The sequence below is a fragment of the Phalangium opilio genome, unplaced genomic scaffold (genome assembly GCF_054372755.1).
Source record: "Phalangium opilio isolate 3A_F unplaced genomic scaffold, DU_Popi_V2 ptg000082l_1, whole genome shotgun sequence".
Taxonomy (NCBI): Eukaryota; Metazoa; Arthropoda; class Arachnida; order Opiliones; family Phalangiidae; genus Phalangium; species Phalangium opilio.
Window position 1 is genome coordinate 11,417,971 of NW_028324189.1, and position 14,715 is coordinate 11,432,685.

A 14,715-nucleotide genomic window follows, 5' to 3' on the forward strand; every position below is an offset into this window, starting at 1 on the left:
ATGACGCGTTTTTAAAATTATTTTGTTGTTGGTTTTTATTCTTAAAATCAATGTTGCGAGATATTATCTAGGTACAATATGCCGCGTAAAATTGAGCGGTTATTAGCTCCGTATTGTTTAAAAACAAATTCGTCTTGTTTAAGGTAAATTATTTAAAGCTAGTTTTAAAAACACCCAAGGTAGATTCTTTTTTTTTGAACAATTCGTCATGGTTCCTTATCATTACTACTCGCTTTGTATTCTTCAACAGTTGCCATTGGTTGTTAAGAGAACCGGTTGATTGGGGTGAATTGGTTCCTTCTTGTCCGGACATAACGCCCGACTACCAACCATACTTCGACCACTGTAAGTTGGATGGGTTATGGTATTAATTTTCAGGTTCAGTTTTTTAAAAATTTGGGCATAAATAGGGCCTACCTTCGGTGTCCGATTTCAAGGGGAGATATCCTTAATTGTTTTACAAATATTTGGGGTTCTCGTGGTTTTCTGCTTCTTGATTCGTAATTTTCCATGGGGTCTTTGCTCCAATGGAATGTGGCGCTGTTAAAAGTGCCAACTGCTCGTCGACTAGCGATGAGATACGTGTAGTAGGAGCCCGGTCTGAAAGTTTCCAGCCTTAACAAAAAAGGGGAGTGTGATTAAGATTAGTTAACTTTTATAATAGTCCAGGATAGACTTAGTTAGATCCCCAATTGAACCAGCAATCAACGCTTACAAGAAATAGCTACTTACTTTTCATTTAGTCGGGCCCTAAGTCGAACTCTACTTCCCTCTATGGTGACAAACGCGTCACCCGAGACTATATTGGCATCAGGGTCATCTTCAAGCGTCAGGGTCACCTGATATTGGTGAACTATCAACGGGGTTTAATTGGTTATTAGTCAAATGGTGGTTATAAATCCGGGCTTTGGGATATACTCACGGCAATATGGTGTTTCACCACTCGTTCTCAAAAAATACCTCCTTTTCTTGTAACTCGTTTTAGAATGATTTTCCGATTCGGCACCCATTAGGGCACATCGGCTTCCGTCGCGCTCGCAATCTCCGCAGCGTCCTTTGACGAAGTATTCCCAATCGGGACAATCTATTCCGACCATCTCGCAATCTTTATTGTTGATAGATGCCTGTAATATTTAATATAATGACATTAATTTCTCTTGTCACATTTGAAACGTATTTTATGTCTCTTCTTACGATGAAAAAGTCAATCGCTCTTTGATGATCACAAGTAGCCGCTCTGCGTAACCCCTCCGCCAGTCCTTGAGTTAAGAAAGAAAATACTCCTGGCATTTTTTGGCAACCCGGTTGCCTATTGGCGTTATTCGGGTAGAAATCCACGTCTCCTATTGGTTCAATGATACCCAGACCGGATAATATTGAGGTGCTAGAATCGCTGTGTATTACATCCACAAATGAAGCGTCTGTACTGTCTAAACGGACTTCGCGGTCCGTTCCCGTGAAGTATGGTCCAGCTGGATCCAGCCCTGTATTTGTGAAATAAGAAAAGATTAGTCCCAAATTCGTGTAGAGCGAAATTTTATCTTCAAAACGGAACCAACTACGTCAAAATCGGTCAAATATTAAGAAAGTTGCGAGGGTTTTTGTGAATTGTGTTTTTTTTTTGGAAGCCATTTTGTTGGTATTTTTTGAGCGGGACGTACCAGTAATTCTTCTTAAACCCTTGATTCGTTCGCCAGCGTAACCCGAAACGTGGGCCCCAAGAGAATGTCCAATTAGGTGAAACTTTTTGGGATCGGCTTCCACGTGTTTCTAAAATGAATTAATGATGCAATCTCAATCGAAAATCGGTTCTAATTAAGATTAAACTTCATTAGCCGTGAAAGAACTCACTATTAAAGCTCGAATTAAAAGTGCTACTTCAGCGCCTACTGCTCTGGCGTTTGCGACGGCTTGTTCATAGGGTAGACGGTTAGCTCTTGCCCAATCCACAACTATGACGTTGTAATTGTCCTTTAGAAGGAATTCTTTGGTGATATGCTAATTGAGAAAAATTACTGTTAGTTAATTAACCCTGAAGTATAGTTGCAATTTAGGCTTAGACAAACCAGGGATAGATTTAATTTTAGAAGTAGGAATGGTGAGCGGTTAGTATTTACTTCAGTCCTACTCAAAGCCCAGTATAGAGCCCCTCCCTCCAATACGTAACGAAAAGTTTAAATTATCTTATTGGCTCACTTAAAGTACGTTTTGATGACGTCGCTGACAGGGACGGCGAAAAATACGGAATTCCTGTTTTACCTCTGTCGCTATGACCCGCCTCTTCTTTCATACCCTCAGTCCCGTGGAAGGGGGGTCCGGGACTTTGACGTGCGCCCAGATTATTCTGTTCTCCATTCCTACTTCTAAAATTAAATCTATCCCTGGACAAACTTACCAGTAACCATTTGCCAGTGACTATAGCGTCCATAAGACCGTGTATCACTATTTTGGTATCCTCTGAAGGATCAAAGGACGAATCTTTCAGGACATGGCGATTTTCGGCGAATAATTCTTCGGCTTCGTTGGGATTTTTGCGGGTAAAAAGTTGAAACCTAACATCCAAGGAAACTCGGTCGTAGGGCAACAAACTGATTGGTCGTTTTATGGGGTGCTGAAATGGGGGCCCATTGCTGAAACATCCTAATGGTCCCAGACACTTGGTGCTGTTTATACTAACTATATAGAAAAAAATAAATAAAAAGGGTTGGTTTAATCATAATTATTATTCTTCTTCTTTAACCAAGTAATTAACGTTATCAATCTAAATAAATCCGTATATAATATCCTTATTAAAATATAGTCCATTTTTGACCATTAATTTAACTGGCCCAAAAACACCGTGACAGTTTAATTACCGAGTTAATTGCGATTAAAATTCTTTAGAAAATATAAAGACACCTTAAAGGGGCTGTGCAATGAAACGACAATCTTCCTCATAGAACTTACCATAGCGGGTGGGTAAAAATGGGAGAGAGGGGTCGGACAGCTCCTTTAACGTCACGGGCGATTAACTCCCCCACAAAATTATCCTGCACTAATTATAAATCACCCGTAAAAATGAAAAGTTGTATATAAATTATTAGTCCCTAGGGCTACATAAAAATTCATTCCTTGAAGGTGTTTTTTCTTATGAAAGTTTCAAAAACAAAATCACGCATCCAAAACAAAAATTACATACAGAATCGTATCGTTATAGTTAAACCCATAATCTCTCAAAGATATTATATAACATATAATTTAGTTATTATTATGATTGTTTGGGGGTGCTTTTTTTTCAAGTAGAGAAATTGAAATGTACAATACAGCTTTTACTGTACTGTAATATTTCTAGGGCAACATTTATTATGACTATTTTTTTTTTTTTTTGAAAATAATCACTATTATAACCAGAATCATCGTCGAATAAATTTTGAGATATTTTTCCTCATAAAGGTATTCTTAAATGATTCGCTAGAAGCAAGAAGCGATATCTAGTTTACTAGGGAGAATGTATAAATTCGCCACATTTCTAGCTTTATTTCCATTCCAAACCTAGGTCCGGAGTTAATTCCCGCCTCTAAATTACAACCAGCATCTCATTTGTTCTTAAAAACTCACGTCAGCGCGGCGACGCGAATGACGAAAATTAAAGTCATATTTTCCGACTGAGGAGAGGCGAAATAGCCCGGCCTCTTTTTACGTCCCCCCTTGTATTTTGAAAGGGGGACTGGGACTATGGCGCGCGAATACTTAGGCATCTTATACCTTCTCCCTAATAAACTAGATATCGCTTCTTGCTAGAAGTTTAACTTCTTTAGAACCCTGGTCACGCCCAGTAACACGTCGCTACTCGCTATCTAAGCGTTACTAACAGACATATTGGCAGATTAAGCCTCTCTATTCCCCTCCCCCTTTTTGGAGCGAACTTTATTGACGTTACTAACGCCCCCAGCTTCACGAGACGGAGAGAAGATGGAGATTGTTTGTGTCCCTTCATTTATTTAAGTAGCACTTTTTTAAATGTGGAAGGCCTCATCTGAAATTCTAATAGATGATTTTTAACGCTGTTTTTTGTGTCGCGTTTTCCGCGAATGTCATGATACAGAATGCTCGCTCAGAATACTGAATAAAATTGAGTTCATGTTTTATTCCATTATATTATAGAGTTTAGGGTTAAATAGGCGCGCGATGACACGCTTGAAGACCTTAGACCGTATCGGAAGTTCAATATACTACCTTTTGTATAGTATACGCTCTGTAATAAAGGTGCCCTTCACCTAGTAAAAACCATTAGCGTCGCCCTGTCTAACTTGTCGTTGGTAAAAGGTTCCCCTCATCAGATAATTTTTAGTAGATCAATGCCATGCTTTAATTTGATAAAAAAGACTAGTTTTTTTATTATGATTCCGGTGCGTTGTTGCGCGTTTAGAATATCAATTGATTAATTTAAATTGTTCAATTGTATAATATAATTTCATTTCATTTCATTGTTATTGGTTGTTCGTGGTTCAATTCAGGTTAATTCAACTAAATAGTTTGACTATTGAAGAATGTTTATAAATTTAAAAAAGCTTTATAGATACTTTAATTTTTTGTATTTATCTTTTATTATGTGATTTTTTAGTATTTGCGTTATTTATATGTTGATATCAACAAGAACGAATCCAGGTATCCTGAATTCGTTCTTGATATTTTTAATATTTAGAGCGTTATATCAGAGAAAATTTTACTGAGAATAGAAAGTAGAGTCGATAATTATTGCGAATAAAAGCGTAACATACTTCAGAGTTATCAGGGTTCGTACGGAACCTGGATAAGTCAGGGATATGAAAATTAGGGGAAAAAGTCAGGGATTTAAAAGTTGTTCCTAAAAAGTCAGGGATTTAAAAGTTGTTCCTAAAAAGTCAGGGATATGTCAGGGATTTCATTTGGTATATCAAACCATGCTTCGAGCAATGCTAAATATGAGACAGGTGTGATGAAGTGGGCTCTGGTAAACACCTTAAAATGGTCAGGGACATTGCCAAAATTTGGTCAGAGATAACCTGGAAAAGTCAGGAATATGTCAGGGATTTCATTTGGTATATCAAACCATGCTTCGAGCAATGCTAAATATGAGACAGGTGTGATGAAGTGGGCTCTGGTAAACACCTTAAAATGGTCAGGGACATTGCCAAAATTTGGTCAGAGATAACCTGGAAAAGTCAGGGATTTTCAATGTAAAAATTTCTTACGAACCCTGGTTATTTATTTGTTGATATCTCATTTATATTTTTAATATTTAGAGCGTTATATGAGAGAAATTTTAATGGGAATAGAAAGTAGAGTCGATAATTATTGCGAATAAAAGCGTGTGGTTATAATCATTTGATAAAACGCCAACCAATCAGAGATAGAGTTGGGACCCAATACAATGCTTTAAAAACCAACCAGCGCAATGCTTTTATTCCAGTGCTATTTTCTACGCTTAGCACTTTAATTATAATTTAATCTAAATATTTAAGATATAGTTTTCTAAAAATGCTTTTCCTAAATTTAGTCCCTTCACCTTATTCACCAAAAATATATACCTATATATATAACTTGAACTTCCACCCAATAAAAACGCTTCTAAACTTTTGAAAAGAAAAAGAAACTTCTTGTTTTTTTTAATCTAAAATCGGAAACTAGCCTTAATTAAATATCTAATTCCGGTATATACTATATACAATTTCCCAGCGAAATAACAAGACGTTTTTCCCTATTTAGGTGGTGGTGGTGAATCTATTTTAAGAGAATTTTTTGCGGAACAATTTTACTACCGGCCTAGCCACTTTTAAATGGCGGGGGAGATTCATTCTAGTTTAGTATTTTATTTTTTTTTTGTAAGTACTTTTTATTTTGTGGTGAAGAAATATCTCTTCCGCCTTGCCTTGTCTAATTCATGTCCGAAAATGGACTCGAGCGTAACGCGGCGTACGAACCAAAGAAATTAAATGTTTAGGAAGAAGAATATATCCTAGTCCTACTACTAAAAGATTTTAATATTACCAACCACGAAGAGAGGTAAACTTTTTAGACAAAATCATTTGTGTTCCATTTTTTTTTTCTTTTGGTTACGCAAGAAAAGTTAAATAATTTTAATAATCCATTTTTTACGGGTGTTACTTGTTAGATTAAATATTATAAAACCGGGTTTCCGTGCGCCGTTTTATCCTTATAATTGTCAACCCTTCAATGGATTATATGGTTTGGTTTGTTATGGGGGTGTGGTCCCATTTATATTTTGGCTAAATATGGAACGCTTGTATTTATATATGTGAATTTATTCTAATTTACGTAAGAATATTTAACACTAGTATGTAAGTTATAAGTTACGCCAATAGTTTAAAGGGAGAATGAAACGATCTGATAACCATTAACTATTTAATTAAGCCTAAGATAGTTTTTTATTTATAAAAAAACAGAGGTGACTAATTAGCTAATTGGTGCGAGTGACCAATTAGCGGTCGACACCTCACGCGTTTTATTCCGCGATTAAAAGGGCGTGACCTTTGCTTCTTCGAGTTTTTCTTCGTCAACTTTAGAAACTTTGAAATATTATATTTGAAATTAACTAAAAGGTTTTTGATAAAATTATTAATGATATTAATGTGTACGAAGCTAAAACTTAAAACTTTTAAGTGTTTTAAACACACTTTTTGCATGTAGATGGTAATTCTATATTCAAGAGGGATTAAATAGATTCATGCAATCCGGTTTTTGCTTCGGCTTAGAAATGGTTTTATACGGGTTAGTGTATTTGTTTGTAAATTTAGAATTTTGCTTCTGAATATGCATGGAAACGACGAGGGGACAAACACTCAACGTAATAGGTGTATATGATGTTCCATTACGTTGTTCCAAAGTAATCCTTGACAATGATAAAATTATTACACCCCCTAATCAGTGCACCGTGAGTGATTAGCGCCTCGGAATACACATTGAGATTACATTTTGTAAACCGTATTGGTATTCGATGGATTAAGCAACTTCCTGTATCTGTACTTTTAAGTAGTTACTTAGCGTTAAGTTTATTGTCTCGCAAATATCCCAGTCATATTTGTACAAATTTAAAATGTTTGCGTGAATCTCGAACAACTAAAAATTCAATTATACCATGCTGTTTTTTCCCCTTCCAAATATCATATATTTGTTGTGCTTTTAAACATTGCCAGTTTTCACGATAAAACCAATTTTGTTTATTGTTTGTTTACCGTAATTTATTTTCAAATTTCACATTGAAATAGTTTGCTGCACATTCTTCGTAACATTAGCTAAGCTGGGTTTTGGTTACGGCCTGTTGAATTTTAATAGGGATGTCCGAGACCTCATTTTTTACTTCTTTATAAACAAACTTTTTTTTCTACCCATAAGTTACGTGTTGTAAAATAAACCCTGATTATTTTAAATTTTTTTAAAGAAATTTTAGGGCGACTAACACGGGTCACAGAGTTTAACGTGACTTGAATAAACGCCTACGTGAACGTCTAGACATAGAGTTTAAGAAACGTTGTATAGCGTAGCACCCCTATACGTTTTAAAGTTTAAATATCACAAGAACTAGGCCTACATACGAGTTAAGCCTAATTTGAAATTAAAATTGAATAGCACGTGCGATTTTTTTTTCTTTTCGCGCCAAAAATTGAATAGCACGTGCGATTTTTTTTTCTTTTCGCGCCAAAAATTGAATAGCACGTGCGATTTTTTTTTCTTTTCGCGCCAAAAATTGAATAGCACGTGTGATTTCTTTTTTTCTTTTCGCGCCAAAAATTGAATAGTACGTGTGATTTTTTTCTTTTCTTTTCGCGCCAAAAATTTAATAGCACGTGTGATTTTTCTTCTTTTCGCGCCAAAAATTGAAAATTAAAATTGAATAGCACGTGCGATTTTTCTTTTTTCTTTTCGCGCCCAAAATTTAGAGATCTTTTAAGTCACGTTTTCTTACACATTTTCGGTCTGAACGTCAAAAAATTCATATACCAAACCAAGTATAAAATATAAACGTCATTGGACACTCTACCGACATTAAATCTAGTTTAATTAATTAATTTAATTGACACGTTCCAATTACCTAAATTAATAACCTGACGTAAAATGATTAATAATTTAAGACATTGACTCATCATCTCAATTCAAGAAATTGGAACACAAAGACGTATTTAGATCATGTCGTTTTTAGCTTAATACAATATCATATTATTTTTAAAAGGAAAATAAAAGCAACAACCCTGGTTATAATTAACTTATATAAAATAAATAAATACATAAATGATTAAATACTTACGTTGATCGGGCGAAAGTTGTATAGAAAACAGAGGCCCCAAATCGAGTTTCGCTGGAATTATTGGTAATCCCAATAATTGACCGTCGGCGATTTTGATTTTCACAATATTTAGCAATAAAAACGTAAACGACGCGGCGTAAAACACTGGCCGACAGAAAAGTCTTAAAAATTTCGGACCCAATATAAGTTTCATTTCAAATTTATAACAATATATTACAAGCTACGCGCACCGTACACTTATTAAACAACAACCTAAGTTGCGACTAAAATTTGAATCCCGCACTTTTTACGAACGATAGGCTATATTATTACTAAGTTTAAACCACTGACATACATATTATAATTATCCCCCTCCCCCTTAAACTTTCTTTTCAAATATAGTCGATCTCCAACTGGATACCGGAGATTTATTTCCGGTTTATTTACTATAATCTAACGCGAATCTACGATATACATCCATTATTATTGGATTTTTCTATAGATTTACTGAAAAAACTACGCGATTATTGAAATATTTAGGTTGTTTTTTTCCAAAATTTATATTTAAATTTAAACACGTATTCTTGTTAAAGGAGTTAAGGACTAACGAATTTTGCTTGCATCCTCGCTAAGAGAAACTGGCTTTTTAAGTTAGAGCTCGGGATAGAACTAGTTTTACTATGTTTTAAGTTTTTTTATTTTTTTTTCTAAGGGGGAACTTCTTTTGCTATTAGTCCTAGCACCTCTTCGACGAAATTCGGTCACGCTTTGATGATCTTGAAATAATTTTTTTTTCTTTTTCTGATTTAGTCTTGGTTGTGTAATTTTTAATATTAACTATACTGCTAACTACCAAGGGAGTTTCCCAAAAAGAAAAAAAAAACCTTATGGACCAAATAGATTTTATAAAAAGATGAACCACCTAAAACTGTACCATCGCTTTATATTAACACCATCTGAAGATTTTCCCATTCTTTTTAAAAGATTAAATTCAGTAGAAGACGTTTATTAACTAAGTTAATATTGATTCTTTTGTTGTATCGGAGAAGTTCAATATTGGGTGCAATATTTGAGTAGTTGTTTAAGGAAAATTTAACGAACCACAAGATAATTTAAGTCTTCCAATCCTGTTTTTCTCAGAGTTGATTTTAGGTTTTTTGACGCATTTGGCATAAATAAACATCTTTTTCTCTAATAACACTTAAGCGCGATTGAAATAAGAATCCAATTAAGATACGATACGATGTACGTCGCGTCACTGAATTTCAAACGTATAACTCTGTATCTGTAATGCCATAGGGGTATTCCCAAAGAAGGAAAAAACCACTCTTATTAAATAAATAATGAGGTGTTAGAAAAATTTCCAAGTCTTTTAAAAGTAACGTCATCATTAAATTATATCTTAAATCTTTAAAGAAAATAAATCTATGCATTTAAAACGAATGACTATCATTATTTTAATGATAGGTGACATTGGCGCTGCTTCGTAGTAGAACAAGTCTTCGAAAAAATGGGAGGTAACTTCGACGAAAGTTGCATATAATTAGCTAGGCTAATGGTAATTTAAATTAAAACGCACTTTTTTAAATCAAATTTAATGAGATATAGGCGGAGTTTTTCTGTTTAAAATAAATAATGAGACGTAGTTTTATGAATGATACTTTTTATTGAATTTATTGCGCATTAATTGAAACATTTTTCAATCAAATCATTCTTGAATGCGAGGAAATAAAAATTAATTCTATTTGAGTTGAATTAACAAGTACATTAATTAGTTATAACATTTCAGCAAGAATCAAACTTAATTTTATTTCCATTGGGAGAAATTGAAACAAATTGCGAGTTCATAACAGTCATTTTCGATAATTGTTCGTCATTTGTCGTTATAATTTCAATATGCGCTGTTGGAATATCAGTATCGTTGTTAGGAGTTTGTACCCCTAGATTTTGAGAGCTTTGAATATGCGGGACGCATCTTCTGGGTCTACCCTTTCGCCTGTTATAAACGCGTGAGGTACTTTTGGTCGTTTCGATGCATTGAAATTCCCCTGATCGAAAATACCTATTGGTCGTCGCCGCTAAATTACGTTTAAATTTATTTCCCCTTACGATTTTTCGACATAAATGGTTTTTTAATCCAATTTCGTCTTGAAACGCGGTATCACAATCGTTGCATTTGAGTTCGTTATCGAGTTTTGTCGTAGTTTCGTGAGCGCGTTGATGGGCTTTTAATAAAAATCTCTTTCTGAAAGGTTTATCGCAAAATTTGCAATGGTACGGATCTTTCACCCAACTTGAATGCGTCAAAAGATGCGCCTTAAGTTTATCGGGTCTACTAAACTCTTTGAGACATCCGATATTTCTAAACGGACATTTATGTCTTTTAATTGGATCGTGTGTTAATTTATGACGTTTTAATTTGTCACCCCGGTTAAAGGCGGCCCCGCATTGGTTACAAATGTAAGGTTTCGCCTCGGAATGTATTAACATATGAACTTTAAGATACTGTTCCGTTTTGAAACGTTTCTGGCATGTTGGGCACGCGTGTAAGTTCTCGACTCCGTGCGTTTGTAAGTGACGTCTAAGGTATCTCTCGCACGGAAAGGATTTATTACATTGCGCGCACACGTAGTTGTGACTGGACGTGGCCATGTGGTGTTCCAAGGCGGTAGTTGTCGAGTACTTGTTCATGCATTGATTGCATCGATAGTATCTTGTCGGGGGTTTGGCGGTTGATGGAGGGTAAAGACTATGGGTGTATTGATGCACTCCTAAGTTGTATAAAGAGTCAAATGATTTGTTACACAAGTGGCAAGTGTACGTCATCTCTTTCTCGTGGGTTTTTACGTGTTCCAGGAAACTATCCAAGTCGTTGAACATTTTGGCGCAATTACTTAATATACATTTATACACTTTTTCGACTTTATGGGTTTTCATATGACTTTTTAATAGGAAGTATGAGTTTGCTTTGAAAGGGCAGTATGGGCACGCGTAAGAATTTTCGAATATGATTCCAATGAATGGAGCTGTAGTATCTTCCACAAGTAGCTGTACGATGGAAAAATGATATTTTATATTGGGGGTGGTTTAGATTTACAGCGTTGAATGACGGCGGAAAGGATGCGTAATCTGAGGGAAAATCGGTGGACACGCTAACAGGGAGCCCACTCTTAAATTTAAATTCCTTATAGGAAAAATAGGAATTTTTTCCCGGAATTATAGGATTTTATAGGAGAAAAAATGTGTTTTTATAGGAAAATATAGGACTAAACATGCTCATATATAATACAATTTTGGGGCTTAAACTATGTAGAAAAAATCTCAAAAAAAATTAAAAATAACAAATTGGATTTTACTTTGAAAACTCAGAAGAACTTAATTAAAATATAACATAATATAATATATAAAAAATCCTAAGCGAGCTCGGCAATTTCGGTGTCTATTCAAATGTGATCTCGATAAAAACAGCTCAATTTTGATAAATTTGATGCTAAAATATACGAAAACTTCGACTAAGTCAAAAATATAGGATATTATAGTACCTTTCATGAAATTATAAGATAATATAGGACTGGTTCAAAAATATAGGAATTATAGGACCCGTGGGCTCCCTGCGCTAACTGTGCAACGGCTCAGGCTGGGTGGGACGCTAGAAAATGGGGAAGGAATAGACGGAAAAATGGCGGACGGTCTTCCTGATTCGTCTGACGTAGACCGCCCGCCATTTTTCCGAGTATTTCGCCCCCATTTCTAGCGTCCCACCGGACCCGAGTCGTTCCACAGTTAGCCTGTCCACCGATTTACCTCAGATTACGCATCCCCCCCACCATCCTTGACCCAATTTCGTATTACTTTGCTCGCGTCATTCGAGGATTGGTCATTTTCTTTGCTGCTATCTGTTTCGTTGGTTTTTATAGGAATGGTATTGGTTAAACCATTGGGCCATACTTTATGCGTTTGTAAGTGTTTTTTGACGTTTGATTTTTGGGCAAATGCTCGACCACAAACAATGCATTGGAAAGGTTTTTCTCCTAAAATGTTTTATACATTTTTATTTTGGATGGAATGATGTTAGTCTTGTAAACTTCATAAAGAAGACTTTATAACTTGTGAAAGGTTTTTTAGAGAAATATAATTACCAGTATGTGATCTTATATGTTGTTGCAAATCAAAATTTTTGGTGAAACATTTGCCACAATAGTGGCATGAAAGTTTATCATTTTTTGGTAGTGTAGTTGTAGGAACTTCTTTATTTGCGATACCATTAACGCTAATTGAGCTTGCTGAATTTTTACTCGAACCTGCCTCAATTATGCTCATATTTTCTAAGGTTTTAGTTAAATTTGAATGTCCCTGACTAACTTGACTCATAATCAAAGCCTCCTCGTCTTTAGAATTATCAATTATTATGTTATTAGGTTGAGATTGAGCCGAATTTAACGTTACACTGTCATTTTCTTCAGGGTTTGTGGGGTTAGTGAGTAAATAGGGGCTGTTCATAAGGGCAGTACCTAATAGAGATAAGCCTAACGAATTATTACAACCATTTTGACCATTATTAGGAGATAAAAGTGATATGTTTTCCATAGATTCATTTTTATTGTTAGAATTAATCTGCGATTCGGAATAATTGGCTTCTGTTTGTGAGCTTTGAGAGAAGGAGCTAGATACTGGGTTTCCTGCGGGTATATTATCAAAAGTGGCGAATGATAGTAGGTCAGCTTCTGTTAATAAACTGCCATTTGAAAAAATACACATTGGAGAAGATGGAATTTGAAGTTGCTGATTGTTATGGTTGTTACGTAAAGGACTTGTAACAATTTTAGGAATTTGTGAGGCTGTATCCACATTTTGAGCTGAACGTATGATGTAGTTTGAAGAATTTACAGTTAAATTAGACGAGCAACGCTCTTTTTTGTGTGATAAGAATAGAGTTAAGGAGTTAAATTGCTTCTTGCACACTCCACATTGAAATAAATCATCCTCATTTGTTTCTGTTATGTAAAATGATTCGTTTAAATTGTAAAGAAATTCTAAATCTATTAATTTTGATTGTACCTATTAGATTTTCAGTATTAATCGAATTATTTCCATCTAAAATCGACTGAACATACACAGTTGTATTGTCTATAGAAGACAATTCCCCTGAAAGTATAGAAAAAAGCCAAGGCTTAATGAGAAACGCTGATAATTATAGTTTATATTTAGTTAAACGGGAAAAATTATACACAGTAACATTCAATACATATTCTACGACAAATATTATATAACTTCGCAACAGTATAGGTTATATTTAATAGAAATTAATTAAGAATTAATAATAATTACCAGTAAAACCGTCCAATAAGAGCTGCGCCATTTTTACTGTTTATTTACACTTTTAGTTCACTCATTCGCCGATAGATAGCGGCATCAGTTCTAAGAATTAAAATTGGCGGGAACCTATGGCGGGAAATGAAGTTTTTTTTAATGATCTACAAATTAAAATAGACCAACGTTATGATAGCTACATTGGAAACCAATAAATTTGAAATGGAACTTGAAGTGAACAGGTATTTATAAATTTTATGTTAATTAAAGAATTTACAAGATTTAAACACAATTGGTCAAACTAGATAATAAGAGAATAATTGAGATAAAGTATTTCGAATCGAGACCACCGCCTTTAGGCCTAATTTTAAGGATATACTTTTAGTGTAATGAAAACGCAAGATAAATAACGTACCACTAAAGTTTATTTGAAGAACATTTTGGACTTCTTTGCTTTTAGTTTTTAGAAATTAAGATTGGACAAACAAAATTCCCTTGCCCAAATAGTAACATAATAATAACAATGGATTTAAAAAAAGCAAAAGCCAATTTAAATTTATGAGTTTAGAAAAATAAGTAAAAAGATTGGAGGAAGACGTACGTCTTCAAACATTAAATTGAAAAATAATGAAAAAAGAAAAAAGGTTTTAGAATTCAGTTTTAGAATCGTTTTAAGAGATAAATTTCCCATAAGACAAACTTAATCTTTTCAGCCCCTTCAATTTTGGGAACAGCTTGCTTTTCAGTTCGTATCTTGTTCTTTACGCTGCTATTATTAAATTTTCCTTACGTAAACTATGAGATCTTCGTTTAGAATAGATTAGGAAGTTTTTAGGAATCCACGGTAAACCTACATAAAAATAAAAAACATAGGAAACTAAATTAGATAATAGACCTAGACGACGAGAAATAACTCCTTGAAATCGACTTAAATTAAGTTAAATTTTATTTTCTGTGTATAAATTCTCTTCGGTACCTAATAACTTGTCTTTAACCCTTAAATTTCTTAGATCTTCTGGAATTATTTATTTGGAAACTGGGAAAGGAGGAGGCTACAAAAATTTCGTTTTACTACCCCCCCTCCCGCCCCCGCGTAGAATTTGTAGTGGATTCACTACAGATAATTAAACAAAAAGAATTTA

At 34.5% G+C, this 14,715-nt stretch overlaps 3 protein-coding genes across 3 annotated transcripts in view; all 3 read right to left on the bottom strand.

Moving 5' to 3' along the window:
- The window catches only part of Nhe1 (Na[+]/H[+] hydrogen exchanger 1), a 115,251-nt gene that overhangs the window by 1,938 nt on the left and 98,598 nt on the right, over positions 1 to 14,715 (bottom strand). The window lies entirely within an intron of this gene.
- On the bottom strand, positions 21 to 9,796 carry LOC149651677 (pancreatic lipase-related protein 2-like). The gene is made up of 9 exons (XM_089848676.1): positions 8,285 to 9,796; positions 2,396 to 2,676; positions 1,852 to 1,998; positions 1,662 to 1,770; positions 1,195 to 1,484; positions 923 to 1,124; positions 733 to 853; positions 418 to 615; positions 21 to 343 (listed from the first exon to the last, which is right to left on the bottom strand). Exons 1-9 carry the CDS (start codon positions 8,475 to 8,477, stop codon positions 244 to 246), a joined length of 1,641 nt encoding a protein of 546 aa, XP_089704802.1. The 5' UTR covers positions 8,478 to 9,796; the 3' UTR covers positions 21 to 243.
- Positions 9,910 to 13,699, bottom strand: LOC149651678 (zinc finger protein 341-like). The gene is made up of 5 exons (XM_089848675.1): positions 13,592 to 13,699; positions 13,322 to 13,408; positions 12,403 to 13,257; positions 12,116 to 12,294; positions 9,910 to 11,311 (listed from the first exon to the last, which is right to left on the bottom strand). The coding sequence occupies exons 1-5, from the start codon at positions 13,620 to 13,622 to the stop codon at positions 10,049 to 10,051; spliced, it is 2,415 nt and encodes an 804-aa protein (XP_089704801.1). The 5' UTR covers positions 13,623 to 13,699; the 3' UTR covers positions 9,910 to 10,048.

Coding starts and splice junctions, on each gene's coding strand:
- LOC149651678 (XM_089848675.1), bottom strand. CDS start 13,622: ATGGCGCAGCTCTTATTGGACGGTTTTACTG. Junction 13,258..13,321: donor TAATACTGAAAATCTAATAG/GTACAATCAAAA, acceptor TTTACATAACAG/AAACAAATGAGGATGATTTA. Junction 12,295..12,402: donor ACATATAAGATCACATACTG/GTAATTATATTT, acceptor AAAACATTTTAG/GAGAAAAACCTTTCCAATGC.
- LOC149651677 (XM_089848676.1), bottom strand. CDS start 8,477: ATGAAACTTATATTGGGTCCGAAATTTTTAAGACTTTTCTGTCGGCCA. Junction 2,677..8,284: donor ACAACTTTCGCCCGATCAAC/GTAAGTATTTAA, acceptor TTTTCTATATAG/TTAGTATAAACAGCACCAAG. Junction 1,125..1,194: donor GAGCGATTGACTTTTTCATC/GTAAGAAGAGAC, acceptor TAAATATTACAG/GCATCTATCAACAATAAAGA.